This window comes from Muntiacus reevesi, chromosome 4 (assembly GCF_963930625.1).
Source record: "Muntiacus reevesi chromosome 4, mMunRee1.1, whole genome shotgun sequence".
Taxonomy (NCBI): domain Eukaryota; kingdom Metazoa; phylum Chordata; class Mammalia; order Artiodactyla; family Cervidae; genus Muntiacus; species Muntiacus reevesi.
This window is the reverse complement of record NC_089252.1, coordinates 76,800,875-76,816,011: the sequence shown is the minus strand read 5'-3', so window position 1 is coordinate 76,816,011 and position 15,137 is coordinate 76,800,875. Positions and strand designations below refer to the sequence as shown.

Here is a 15,137-nt window from a genome sequence, read left to right as displayed (position 1 = left end):
AACACCATTACTGAGCACCAGTGAGATGCCAGGCACAAGGCTATAGCAATGAACCAAGCGAAAAAGGTTTTGTGTTCATGGAAATACAGTCTAGAAATGCCTACAAGCCAGAGCTCTTCTCTGAACATCAGTCTCCACATCTGGAGGGAAATACAAAAGTGGGAGCATTGGACTAGCAGACATCTAAGATTTCTGGTTCTGTGTTTCCAGGTTGATGGAGCCTCTTTCAATTCTCCAGTAGGCACTTTTTCAAAGATGACTTCCTGGGGTGGGAGAGAGGGATCTCACACAGCTAAGTGACCTCAAGTTGGGAGATAGGCAGGTTTCATCAGAAGGATTGTGGAAGGGCTAGGAAAGGCAGGAAGTCAAAGGCTAAGACCCATCCCAGACTGGCCCCCCAGTGAAGAAACCTCTGGGTTTCAAAGCAGAACTGCCCTGGCATATTTCTTGCCTCCCTGCACAGCTGGAAGTCAGAACCCCTCCAATTTAAACCTTAGTTCGGCCACTATTCACTGTGTAATCTAATACAACGTATTTCTCTAAATTTTAGGTTTTATCTATAAGTTAGGAATAATAAAGACTATTTCACAGAATTTGGGAGATCACAAAATGAGACACCATATGCATGACTGAGACTTAGAGATAAATAAAAATTAATTACATCCCATCGCTAAACAAAGCTGTAGAGCCTGAAGCATGGCTTGTAACAGTCACTGAATGAATGTGTGAGTGAATGAATGAATGAATAATAGAGGTTTCTGGAAAGAAAAGTAGCCCCTAACATATAAACTCTGGTCGTGAAAACTCCAACACACACCCCAGATCCACTGACCTCCCGACTGGGAGGCACCTGATGTGCCGTGCTCCCCAATCAACTTCCCAGCACTAGTATGACAGACATCACCTTATCAAACATCACCTTGGCTTTAAACACATCAGCCTTCATCCCATCTCCATAGATAAATATCTCCCCTCCCCCCTATCAGGGACAAACAAGGAAATTCATCAAATCATGAAGAATATTCCCTTAACAAATAAAACCCCTACTTTCAATGGAACAGAAAATGTGATGTTGCTAGGGGTTGAATGCTTGGTGTTTTCCCCTAAAAGTCACACACTGAAGCCCTAACCTCCCATGTGATGGTGTTTGGAGATGGGTGGGGCCTCTGGGAGGTGATTAGGTTCACATGAGATAATGAGAGTGGTGCCCTCATAATGGGATTAGTATCCTTCTAAGAAGAGGAGGACAGAGAGCTCTCTCTCTACACACAGAGCAAAGACCGTGTGAGCACAGCAAGAAGGCTACAAGCAGGAAAGCGTGCTCTCAACAGGAACCAAATCTGCGGGCACCTTGATCTTGGACTTCCCAGCCTCCAGAATTATGAGAAATAAATGTCTGTTGTTTAAGCTTCCCAGCTGCCTGTGGTATTTTGTTATAGCGACACAAGCTAAGACAAATGTCAAAGAAAATATAACTCCAGCTTGAGCTTGGCTGTGAGTTAGAAAAGTAAAACTTATCAGTAACTTATTAGCCACTGCTTCAACTGATTGTACACCAATCACATGGGGGAAATGAAAATGACCATAAGCATTTCTCAAGAGTTCATGGCCAAAAGATTGAACACAAAATTGTAATGAAGGATAATGAAGTCCAGAAGAGAAAGGCAGATATGATTCTGCCTGGAAGAGTTATTAGGAAGGCATCATGGAAGAGGGGTCATTTGACCAGGCAGTGAAGGATGGTCAGGAGTTGGCCAAACCAAAAAAAGTTGAGGCGCGCGGGGTGGGGGGCAGGGGGGGAAGGGAGACATTTTAAGCAGAAGAAAGGCACAAATGGGGAAATATTTGGAGGTGGGAAAAAGTATGGAGGAGTCAGAGACAAGGAATTGTTCTAATATGGTCATGACAGCACAGGCCTTTTACAGAGAAAACAACTGAAGATGAAACAGGTAAACTGGATGAGGCCTCATTAGCAAGACCCTTTATGGACTTCAACTTGTAGGCCAGAAGTTGAAGACTGGTGGGCATAGGCTGAAGCTTTCCTACTGACAGATTCATTCAGAAAGCAAAGTATTTCTTATGAACTGGTGCTACGTTTTAAAAATTCGGAGATTTTTATCATGGCCTTGGATTTAGCAAAGAATCCTTAGATATGACACCAAACGCATGAAAAAAGAAAGAAAAAAAATAGATAAAGGTTCAGAAAAATTAAAAACGTTTATGCTTCAAAGGACTCCATCAAAAAAGAGAAAAGATAACCAACAGAATGGAATACAGTATTTGCAAATCTTGTATCTCATAAGGAACTCGTATCCAAAATGTAGAAAGAACTCTTACAGCTCAATAATGGAAAAGACAACCCCATTTTAAAAATGTTTTAAAAGTTAAATTTCTAAATCTTTAAAATAAAAAGTAGGAGATTTTGTCTTGAAATCCAGATGCTCTGGAAACACTGAAAGTGCTAACCACTCTGGGCTTACATCCCTTCACAGCAATGACAGGAGAGCTGAGCAGGGGCTGCCTCCTCTAAATAAGCTCCCTAGTCAGCCACAGTCCCCACTACTCCCCACTGTTCCCCAACCCAGCCTACTTTCCTCACTGAAGCCACTGAAGGTGATGATGGCTCTTAAGGTCATTGTCCAATCACTCCAAGGCATAATCTCTTTAACATTAAATTCATTCTCATGCTAAGTTGGAAGTTTTTTAGATTTTAGATTTTTCTTTCTTTTCCTTCACTGATTTTATTGCCATATTCCAAGAAAACTCTTGAAAGTCAAGGATATATCATATATTTTGCATCTCTCACAACACTCAGGACAAGACTAAGAACAAAGTCGATGCTCAGTGTTCACTGGGTGAATGTGTAAATGAGTGAGTAAATAAATGCTTCTCTGTGATTGTCTTCACTACCTGCTCTTCTTCCCCTCAATTCTAGACTTATGCCATTAACAAGATGGCCTAAAATTAATATGGATGTGTAATAAAAAAAATCAAACACGACTTTGAAGTCAATCACTGAATTTCTATTTTCATTTTCTATTAGGATGAAATGGAAATTTGAACTCTGAATAAACGCAGAACAGACCATTACATCTGACATCAAGATGAATTAGAAACCAGGGTACTGGAAAATGCTTGTGAATAAAATTAAGAAACACTATCAGTGATCTTTGAGGACACTGTGAAAGATAGGATAAGTGCTCCAGGAAAGCTGGAGATGGGAAAATGTTCTGATTTTCAAAGGGGGAAAGAAGTTGGAGTTTGCCAGTTCCAGATTGGAGAATATGGTGTCACTCTTAGGCAGGGTTCCTGAACAGGTTCATAGAGGAGCACTTGTGAACACCTCACACAAGAAGCAATATCCATTTGGAGCCAGCACAGGGTCACCAAGAACAAGTCATATTAAATTCATTTTATTTTCTTCTCTCTGATAAGGCTCCTAGCCCAGTGGATTGGAGAAACATAGCAGATACAATATATATGGTGCAATGAGAGAGTGGGCAGTGAAAAGGGCTAATTCAACCCTTGAGCTATATTAATAGAAGCATTACATACACCATAAATTAGGAAGTGATGTTGTTTCCTTTCTCTGATCATATTTAAAGAGTCTCATTTAGAACTTAGTATCACTCTTGAAGAAGATTTTTGACAGTACAGTCTTCTGCAGGTCCATTTGGCAAAATCTCTTTAAAAGCATAAAGCTCTAATCCAGATTACATGGCATCTGTTGAAAAACTGAAAGATCTGGCTGGGCCTACATTCTAAATGGTAACAACTGGTTGAACCCAAGTAGTGACTGTCCATTTGGACAGGACATGTGTTCTCAGGCCAACCATAATCACCACCCCCCTTCTTATATTGCGCTGGCTGAGGTGGTGGGCCAACTGCCACAAATAATCTAACTTGGCCAGCTTCACTCACTTATTCTCTCTGCCAAACACTCAAAGGCCTGGAGTTTGCAACCCAGGACGCAGAAGATCCAAAGGAGAGTTAAGATGATAAAGCAGCAGTGAACCACCTTGTATGAGCAAATGAGAATCACAGTTCAGGGTTGGTGATCAGAGTCTGCAAATATCCAGTGGGCAGTCATGGGGAAAAAGCATCTGTCTCGTTCTATGAAGTCCCAAGGTATAGAACCAAAAGGTGGATGAGAAACATTCTTAACCCAACATTAAAAAACTCCTTACAACAGCCAGAGTGGTCTAAAAATGGAATATGTGGACTTGGGAAGTGGTGAGTTCTCCATCACTAGGAATGTGCAAGCATATGGTGTCTCCTGTGTCACAGGTATATAATCAAAGGGATTCGAGCGTCTGATTAGGCAAGAGAAGGCATGAGTCTGAAATTTTTCACAATAGGAAAAAGAACTTTGAAAACAGTCCCCTTTGTTCCAGTCAGTAAATTCTTCAAAAAGAGAAAAAAGGGACTAAGCCAAGAAAGAACTCAGTATCACTTTTAAAAATCAAAAGCCGTCTCACAAAACGCACAGAGGACAAAATCCATCAGACTAGGTGGAGTGTTTGTGCCAAACTGGCCAAATGATACCCAAGGTAATTGGCGTCAGGCATTATTTTTGATGACTGGTCAAACACTCTTCAGAGGCCAGCAACAAAGGCAAGGGAGGAAAGTAAGAGGGTAAACAATGGACTGTGATCGGGAGGCAGCCGGTCCCCACCACAAAACTGCCATCTGCTACTGACATCAATCCTTCAAGGGGCAGCTTCAGGCAAACAATGTATCGGGGACACTGGGCCTGGAAGGAAACCAACTGCCTTCACATTTCCCACCTTGTGACCTTGGGCAAGTCATTTAACATTACAAGGCCTCAGTTTCCTCATCTCTAAAACTGAGCTCCTACAAACTCTGTCTATACTTTGTGTAAGCCAAGAGGGGCGAGGTCCGGGAGTGAGCCATGGAAACTATCGAGCCCTGAACATACATCAGTAGATGATGATGATGATGAACAAATAGAATTTTGACAGAAAAGATTCCAATTTCAGGCACAGTAGCATCCTGACCTAAATGGTGTGGATGTCAACCCTAGAGGAATAAAATGAAACTCTTAACCAGAATGCAAAGACATTTAGAGTTTAGAAGAGATAAGATCATTTGGACAAATTTCCTGCTGAAATGCATTACCCTGCCCTTGCTATTTAGTTGTTAAAATAAAGGCAAAAGGCAAAAAGTAAAAGAATCATTCAGAGCTACAAATGCTTAGTTGATCCTCAAGCAGAGTTCACAGTCCCAGTGGTAGCAACCCTTCAAAAATTAGGTAAGTACGTTTCCTACCAAGCCAATGCTTATAAAAACCCCAAACTGTCCCAAACTTGGCCTAACCTTCTCTCTGATGGCATTTTCCATGGGAAACTCAGTTTTTAAAGAAAAAAATAAAAATCAGCCAGACTAGTCTTACAGAACATAAACTCCCTAAAAAGTGTGCAGGCTTTTGTACTGAGCAGTCAGAGAATTCAGATCCCTGACCAATAAAAGGGTGGATTTCTAAATTTTCAGCAAGGCTGAAACATTGTAAGTCACTGTTTTCCACACTGAACTGAAAACTGCAGAGGAGGCACCCAGGGAAGAGCAGGGTTTTCTGCTCATTTCTCCCGGGGGTCTACAGAGAGGTGCTGTCTACAGAGAGGTGATCTGCATGCTGGGTTTGACCAGAACTAAAAGGCACAAGACGGTTGGTGAGGCTGAAAAAAAACAAAGCTCTCCCCTGATGGCTGCTCCCCTCCCAAAGTTTCCCAAGCATCTGAAGCGTGGACAGCAGCTGTGATGCGTGACCTCCCAACGCTCCTGGGGGGGCCACCCGACCTCCTGGGTCACTGAGCCTTGAGCAGTAGCGGCACCTAGAAGCAGGTGTGGAACCTCAGGTCACCAGAGCATCAAATGACCAACTTGCTCAAGAGTCCTGGTGGGGGGCAGGCATCAGCACCCCCTGAAGATGTACTCTGTCCTTACTCTTTCTACAAGCGACCACAACACACCCTATGTCACAGCAAGGAGAACCATGACCAGAAAGAAATCAGACGCCAAGAGGCCCAGGCTTCCCTTAGGGTATTCTCCTAAAAGAAAGGGTGAGCAGGGTGGATGGTGCTTCCATGTTTTCCTTGCCAAAGCTAAGCCTAGGACTCACAAGGGTGCGAGAAGCCCCAGTCTAGCCTGAATAAGGAATCTACCTGAATTTGCCTATGCAATTGTGTCTGGTTTCCTCTTTCCCCTTGCTAGTGTGGATTTAGGGAGCGGCTTCTGCGAGCAGTGTGCACCCCGTGAGTGGCACTAAAGCTGGAACGAGCAGCCAGAGGTCACCTCACCCTCCTGGCAGGCTTTCCCTGACACTACGGAAGCCAGGCAGCACCTACCAGCCAGCACACTGAACTGCTGGCTTTCAATGAAGGCTGATGACCCTAAATACTACTGCATGGATGGTGATGGGGGCTGCACACTGTGAGACAATACATTTTCTGCACTGAGCTCCCTCTTTATGCCTAAATGCCTGCATTAGTTTGGATCAATATGCTCCATAACAGTTAATCCATGGCAACCCAGGCCAGCCGAGAGTCACCGACAAAGAAGTGCAGCCCAGGGATGCTGCTTCCCACAGTATATGCATGTGAATTCCAGACCAGAGAAAGGGGCAGAGGCAAAGCAACGACAAAAAACAGAAAGGAGAAAGAGAGGGAAAAAAAAAAAGCAGATCACAAAAAAACATACATCATATCATGGGGCTTTTTGCATGGCGGGGGGAGGAGGTAGTGACTGCCTTTGGCAGTGACTGTCAAAATGGCCTGAGAGTAACATGTCACGGCCGAGATGATGGAGTATCTGAGACACTCCTAAAGCCGGGTGTAGGATCCTCCTCACACACCTGCAATGCAGTGATCGCCGCCCGTTCTACAATCCGTACTCCCAGCACCAGCGCTCTCTGCAGTCGAAACCAGTCCGGACTTGTGCAGCTGCCACTGTTCCTCCTCACAATAAGATTATTGATGCATAACAACATTTCATGATGGCAGGGAGGAAAAGGGGAAAAAAAGCCAAAGCAAGAGAAAGAAAGGGGAGGGGAGGCATGACTCCCCAGCCCAAATCTCACCTTTTATTTGGGCTTCATATTCAGCAATGATCTCTTTGTCTTTCTTGAACTTAGTTTGAGATGACATCTTCCAATGTGGCCAAAGGCACTGACAGGCTGTTGGATTTATTGCTCCTTTTCTTCCCGAGTCCTCGCTCCAACCCTAGTAATCACACGGCTCTGGTCGATTTCACAGGTGTAGGGGGCTAATCTCTTTCACTCAGCTGCAGAGCCAGTGGAAAAATCCCTCTCGTTCTCAAAGGAAATTTCTCTTTACTTGGCGAGAAAAATGTCTCAAGTAGCTTGGTCTGGTCAACTCCTCTTGCAGAAGAACCACCACCCTAGGAGCACGGTAACCTGCCCAAGATTTTCAAGATTTTTCTTCCAAAAAAAATAATAACCAAGAGCACTCACTCTCACACACTCTCTCACACACACACACACACACATACAGACACACACTCACGCGTGCACTGGCACACTCATCCAGCCATGCACACACACAGTCGTGATGCACACTCACACACCCTCACACCCGCTCACCCTCTCACACACAGTCACACACACACACACACACATCCACAAGAGGCGCGGCGCCTCCTTGGTCTTGCAGTTAGCCTCCGGCTGTTTTTCCAAGGTTCTGTTAAAGAGATGGTCAGGTTGCCAAAGGGCCGGTCATCTCGCATCCTCCCTCCCTTCGGCGCCTCTGGTCAGATATACAGTGAGGCTAAAAGCCAGGAGGGCGAGGTGGAAGTTCTGCTGCAAGGCTTAAGCTCCGGTGAACCGGAGGTTGGACTGCACGCCCTGCAGGGCGGGCCGAGCGCTCCCCCACCGCTCTCGTCACAAGCTCCACCTCCTGGATTTTATAACAACTGACACATTGTAGCCTACAGGAGAGCAGAACTCACTGCAAGCAAAAAGAGGAAGAATGGCTCACAAAAGGGAAGGAGGCAGGAAAAAGAACTGGGCTGGGGAGGCCTGAGAGGCCCCTGCAGACTCCTACCATTGGCAGTTAGGTTAGGAATTCTTCCTCCAAAAACTCCAAAAGGTCCACCTTTTCTTTGCAACGTGCAATTTAATTTAATTTCTCAAGCAACGGCTATGTGACAGTTTGTCACTCTGCTGGATTGTCTAGCGGAGGAGAGGGGCTGATCCATGTAGGCAAGCTCATTAATATTTGTGGAGCATTATGGGGCGGCAGGGACAATGCCAAGTGTCTCAGATGTGGAGTTTTGCAAAGCCATTGGGAGCAGACTTGCTGGAAACCCAGCTACCTCAGGACGCAGGTTTAGCAGGACGCGGAGCAAATCAATAACTCATTGAGCCTCAGTTTCCTCACTAGTAAAATGGTTCTCTTTGGAGGATTTTTTCATTCTTTCTTTCAACATGTATTTCAGTTTAATATAGGTCAGGCATCGTTCTGGATATGGGGACATGGCAATGATCAAACTAGGCAAAAAAAGAAGATTCCCCACTTCTGGAGCGCCACAGTCTCCACATCACCCAATTCTGGGAAGTCAGCACTAGTCATGTAATAATCTCAGTAAAATCAGCCCCAAGCAGAACTCAAAATGCATCATGAATGGTGCCTTCTGGAACTGTGCAAGGCAAGAGGCCCTAAGAGGGGAAGATGAAAAATAAAACAAAATGAGAAATTTATATATGATAGAAGATGATAAGTGCTGTGAGGAAAAAATATTGCAGGGTAGGGGCCTTCAGGAATGAGGGTGCTCTTGGGGGCTCAAGTAAGAATGTGAAGCTAAGCTTAGCACGGAGCATGGTAATAAGCACTCAGTAAACCTGTCAACAAACCCACAACATAGTGCATGTGAAGGAACAGGCACAGATATGGGAGGTGACTTGCCCAAAGTCACCAGCATTCACTCCTCTGCTGTATGACCCCAGATTCTGCCCATACAGATATGCAAAGTTTGCTGCATTCTACTGGAGATTAAACCCGTTTCACATGCACTCAAGGCAGAATAAGATCTGTTCTGTAAAAATGAAATCAAGCACTACAGAGTTGCTGCCCCTGGAATTTCACATGTTAAGATAGTCATTAATATGTTCAGTTCAGTCACTCAGTCGTGTCTGATGCTTTGCGACCCCGTGGACTGCATGCAGCATGCCAGGCTTCCCTGTCCATCAGCAACTCCCGGAGCTTGCTCAAACTCATGTCCAAGAGTCGGTAATGCCATCCAACCATCTCATCCTCTGTCGTTCCCTTCTCCTCCCGCCTTCAATCTTTCCCAGCATCACAGTCTTTTACAGTGAGTCGATTTTTCCCTTCAGGTGGTCAAAGTACTGGAGCTTCAGCTTTAGCATTAGTCCTTCCAATGAATATTCAGGATTGATTTCCTTTAGGATTGACTGGTTGGATCTCCTTGCAGTCCAAGGGACTCTCAAGAGTCTTCTTCAACACCACAGTTCAAAAGCATCAATTATTCAGCGCTCAGCTTTCTTTATGGACCAGCTCTTACATCCATACATGACTACTGGAAAAACCATAGTTCTGACTAAACAGACCCTTTTCAGCAAAGTAATGTCTCTGCTTTTTAATAACATGCATTGTCCCCCAAATTTGGTATTTTCACAAATTTCTCAAAATAATCTTCAATTTGCCTTTTTCTGAGTGCATAATGAATAATTTGATTTGGGTGCAGAAATGAATAGGTTATCCATGCAAGTCCATTGAGGCTTCCTAGACAAAGTGGCGGTTATAGTGAGTCTCCCCAGGTCAGCATGGGGAGGGGAAGGGCATTCCTATGGTGCAAACAGTATGAGCATGGTTGGGAACACACGGAATCTGCTTGGAAAAAGCAAGAGAGAAGTCCAGCTAGTGAATCACGGGGTTTACTATAGCTTCATGTCCAGAGACAAGAGATGACAGGTTTCACGAGTAGATGCACTGGCCCACAGTCATTGCCATCACCCTCTGCCTTTCCCTTCCCATAGCACATTCAGGTTCTCTACAGCGACCCCCATTTTAAAACAGTGAAAGCCACACTTGTTACCTGAGACAGATGTGCTCTGAGATTAGCACCCCTGCCTCAAGCCTAGACTCTCAAAGGAAAATGGGAGTTATTAACATGCATTTGGGGATGTGACAAACTGGATTCTCTACCTGCCTCTGTGGTTCCAGCTGATGGGGGCCTTAAGTAGCTTCTCTGTCTTCACTGAGTCTCAGTTTCCTCATTTGTAAAATGGTGGAATCTCTTTGCACAGGATCCAACAGGAAATTTCAAGTGCCTGAAACACAGCAGAGGTCCATGGAGTATTACTTTTTAGCATCCAACCATTCTGGGTCTAGGACCAGAGGCGGGGCTTCACAGAAGCCTGGGATGGGTGCAGAAAGAGAGGAAGAAGAGAAAGGTTGTGCCCCCTGTGAATACATCAACACATACCATGAATCCACAGTACCCAGAATCTTTCTTCCCCAAGAAGAGGTGATGTGACCTGGGCAGGCCCCTTGCACAATGCCCTTGCTCTTTTCCTTCCAATCCTCTGCAGTTCACCCCAGTCTCCCAGCTGGCCTCTGTGACCACACGAAGGGACCATTCCCTTCCATGTGACCTCTTCTTCCTCGCTTATGAGAACCAACTGCCATTCCTGGTGATTATCCTTCACATGGTATTAACGGAAACCAGACTGCTGCAAAAATAAATGTTGTAGGTGGCAGGGTCAGGGGCTCTGCCACATGATTTGATCTGTGCCACCCCTCCTCCAAGGATGGGAATACCCCTTGGAGGGTATATTTCACTTTCTTCAGGCTCATTTCCTGGATTCTTTTAGATATTCCTGAATTATACTAATGTTTAATATTTATCGAGCCCTCATTCCATACAGTCACTGGGCCAAGTATTCTACAGAAATGTTATCAATGACACAGATTTTATCAGTGGGTCAGGAGCTAGAATCATCCTTGTTTCACAGACGGGCAAACAGGGGGGAGAGAGCAGTGCAGCAATTTGCCCAAGATCACACAGCTAGCTAATAACTGAATCACTTGCAAGCCCACATCCGGCCACATCAGAGCCCAAGGACTCAACCAGAAGACTATCATATCCCAGAACAATAAGCGTAGGAATAACTGCTGTCAAGTAGTGACATTTTTCTTCAATCAATACTGTGTTCAACTTGAAGTTTGCCACTAAAAAAAAAAAATGTAGAGTTTAAAATATAAGGAAACCATGTCATAAACGACCACTGATGAGGCTTAAATTACAATTACAGCTGAATAACACAAAACCCACTAAACTGGTTCCTTTTCCTGGTAGGGGGGAAAAAAAAGACTCTACTTGGAGGAAGAATGACCAGAATAACTTTTGGTTTAAGGCATTTTTATTTTTCTGGTCGAATATGAAACACTCCCAAAATGACTAATAAGAGTTGATATCTTTTGTGACATTCTCCAAAGCTACCAACTAATGCATCCTTGGCTGACTTGGTGAATAATTGAATAATTCTGCCCTTCAATCTCTGCTCTGGAAAATGAAAGCAACCACAGAACTCAGCTAGTTAGTGCCAGAAGTGGATACAATTAATAGTGATGATGACAACATGCCTTGTGTGTATATACTGCTTTATATTTTAGAAAGCCTTTTCATATCATTTCTCTTATTTGGTCCTCACAATAACCCTGGGGTAGTGGGGGGGGGGGGCAAGTGCGGCTGTTTTTAATCCCTGTTTCACTGATATGAGTAGATAAGTGGCAGTTTTAATGGAAGAATTATTTTATAACCTCAAGTATAATAACATTCCTGTGTCACAAGACCCATAAGCCATAAAAGCCTGACAGATTCAACTACAAAGCAATTTTTTCAAAATTCTGCCTGGCCAAAACCATCATAAACAAAGTCAAAGACAAACTGCAAACTGAGAAACTAATTCCAATACCTATCACAGACCAAGGACTCATTTTCCTAATATACAATTCAAGCAGATATTTGTGCATGAATGTTCCAGCAGCACTGTTCACAACAGCCAAACGGTGGAAATAATCCAAATGTCCACCAACAGATGAATGGATAAATAAAATATGTTTTATCCATATAATGGAATATCATTCAGCTATAAAAAGGAATGAAACACTGATGATGCTACAATATGGATGGCTCTTTGACACATTATGCTAAGTGAAAGCAGGCAGACACAAAAGGTCATATATTGTACATAGTGTATTAGATATGAGATATCCAGAATAAATAAACCCATAGAGATAGAAAGCAGATTAATGGTTTCCAAGGACTGAGGGAAATGGGGAATGGGGAGAAACTGCTTAACAGATACAATTTGGTGATGATGAAAATTCTTTGGAACTAGATAGAAGTGATGGTTGCACAACACTGTAAATGTACTAAATGCCACCGAATTGCACACTTGAAAATGGTTAATTTTATATTCTATATATTTCAGTTCAGTTAAAAAAAAAAAAAAAAAGAAGCTCCTTCAAATCTATGAGAAAAACACCAACAGTCTGTTAGAAATTCAAAATGAAATGCTAATCCACCTCATTCACAATGAAATTAGGCATGGCTGGGTCCAGGGGCTCTAGCAATTTTAAGAGGACATATCTTACTCCAAGTTCTCCATTCTGCTTTCCTGTATGGTGGGAGGCTCTCCCCATAAGATGGCACAGGTGACCCCCACCAATCTTATATCTCCAAGTTCGGCAATTCTGGCAAGGAAGGCAAAGTCCTTCCCAGGAATTCCAGCAAAAGCCCTGGGAACGGTCAATTGGGCCCAGCTGGGGTACATGGCAATCCTTGCTACTGACTGTATGGCCAGAGGGATAAAATATTCTACTTGGTCAGGACTGGATTGTGGGCCTGCTCCTGGAGTTATAGGATGGGTCAGATTCGAACAATCCACATGGCCCAAGAGATTCCCCAAAAAGGATCAGGGTGCTGTTCCAGAAAAAGGAAGAGAGGATACTGGTTGAACAATCAACATGTGTCTACCATGAAAAGGATATGGGAAAGAAGAAAGGGAGATTCATGGAAAATGTGATGAAGCTGCTTGGAATTATCTGGCTTTGTTGTTTATAAAGCACGGTCTTGTCCATAATCTTGATCCTCACACAGCCCTTTGAGATAAGTAATTTCACTGCCATTTTACAGATGAGGGAATGATGGGACAGGGAGGCTGAATGACTTCCCCAACCTCCCATGGCTAATAAATGAGAGCCAAGCAAGAAACATCTGATGTTCTTTCCCCATCAATGTAGGTGCCATACTCTACTGAAATACTACGAGATACATGCCGGAAACCTCAGGCCTTGGACACACGCCCACTTGGCTATGTTAAGAAAAGGACACGAATCAATCTCTCAGCAATCAGGACCTGTCACTAAGTCTGAGGTGGGCCTCTAGGTGACGCTACAGAAGTCCTCTGGATATTTAAGAAAAGCAGTTCCTGATATGCAGTCCAGATGTCCTCTTGTCCATCCAAAGGCAAGGCAGTCTTAGGGACAGTGATTCACAGCTAGGTCTCTGAATCCTAACTCTGGAAGAACAGAAAGAAGGACTTGAAAACCCCTGAAACCTTGACCCCACTGCCAGCAGAGTTTGCTCACTTCCAAGGATGATAATACATTTGATCCATGGCCTCCATGGGTTTCAGGGAAACATTTATTCCACCTAGAGACACCTTAGTTCAGTGAACACTTTGGCCATTCTCCCCATCTCTCACACACTCTTCCCTGGAGGATAAAAAAGTAACTTAGCAGATTGGTGAATCTGAAAGGCCAGACTGAGCTCACCCCCTTAATCTTCTCTTTTCAGGTCGGCCTGTTTATGGGAAGGACCAGTCTTACAGAAGGAGCAGGGCTAGCTCTGCCCCTGTAATATGCCTGTTAGGGTTGAGACCAGCTAGAAAAGTCAATTCAGAAATAGAGAGTTAATTCATCATTTTGAACATGCACCTAATCCATGTCCTCCACTGTAGTTTTACAATGAACAAAGCTTACAATTCAAGAATCAGAGCAACAAGAAGTTTCTGGAGCTGGGTTGGAAGCCTGCTTCTGCCACCTACTAGCTGTGTGACCATGGGCAAGCTGATGGCTGGCACCTAGGGAATCACGTTTGTGCTTGTTTTGTTTTTTTTCTAGTGAAAATTCAATTAAAAAAAATTTTTTTTTCATTTATTAGTTGGAGGCTAATTACTTTATAATATTGTAGTGATTTTTGCCATACATAGACATGAGTCAGCCATGGATTTACATGTGTTCCCCATCCCGATCCCCCCTCCCTCCTCCCTCCCCATCCCATCCCTCTGGGTCTTCCCAGCGCACCAACCCTGAGCACTTGTCTCATGCATCCAACCTGGGCTGGTGATCTGTTTCACCCTTGATAGTATACTTGTTTCAATGCTATTCTCTCAGAACATCCCACCCTCGCCTTCTCCCACAGAGTCCCAAAGTCTATTCTGTACATCTGTGTCTCTTTTTCTGTTTTGCATATAGGGTTATCGTTACCATCTTTTTAAATTCTATATATATGCATTAGTATACTGTATTGGTCTTTATCTTTCTGGCTTACTTCACTCTGTATAATGGGCTCCAGTTTCATCCATCTCATTAGAACTGATTCAAATGAATTCTTTTTAATGGCTGAGTAATATTCCATGGTGTATATGTACCACAGCTTCCTTATACATTCATCTGCTGATGGGCATCTAGGTTGCTTCCATGTCCTGGCTATTATAAACAGTGCTGCAATGAACATTGGGGTGTACGTGTCTCTTTCAGATCTGGTTTCCTCGGTGTGTATGCCCAGGAGAGGGACTGCTGGGTCATATGGCAGTTCTACTTCCAGTGTTTTAAGGAATCTCCACACTGTTCTCCATAGTGGCTGTACTAGTTTGCATTCCCACCAACAGTGTAAGAGGGTTCCCTTTTCTCCACACCCTCTCCAGCATTTATTGCTTGTAGACTTTTGGATAGCAGCCATCCTGACTGGCGTGTAATGGTACCTCCTTGTGGTTTTGATTTGCATTTCTCTGATAATGAGTGATGTTGAGCATCTTTTCATGTGTTTGTTAGCCATCTGTATGTCTTCTTTGT

General features: G+C 43.8%; 1 protein-coding gene across 2 annotated transcripts in view; it reads right to left on the bottom strand.

The window, feature by feature from the left end:
• SRGAP3 (SLIT-ROBO Rho GTPase activating protein 3) overlaps window positions 1-7,826 on the bottom strand; it is a 244,554-nt gene extending 236,728 nt beyond the window's left edge. For both annotated transcript variants that reach the window (XM_065933246.1, XM_065933247.1), the window contains exon 1: window positions 7,097-7,826. In XM_065933246.1, coding sequence (XP_065789318.1) covers window positions 7,097-7,163 — 67 coding nt within the window. In that variant the 5' untranslated portion in view covers window positions 7,164-7,826. The remainder of the gene's footprint in view (window positions 1-7,096) is intronic.
• Window positions 7,827-15,137: the final 7,311 nt, after the last annotated feature.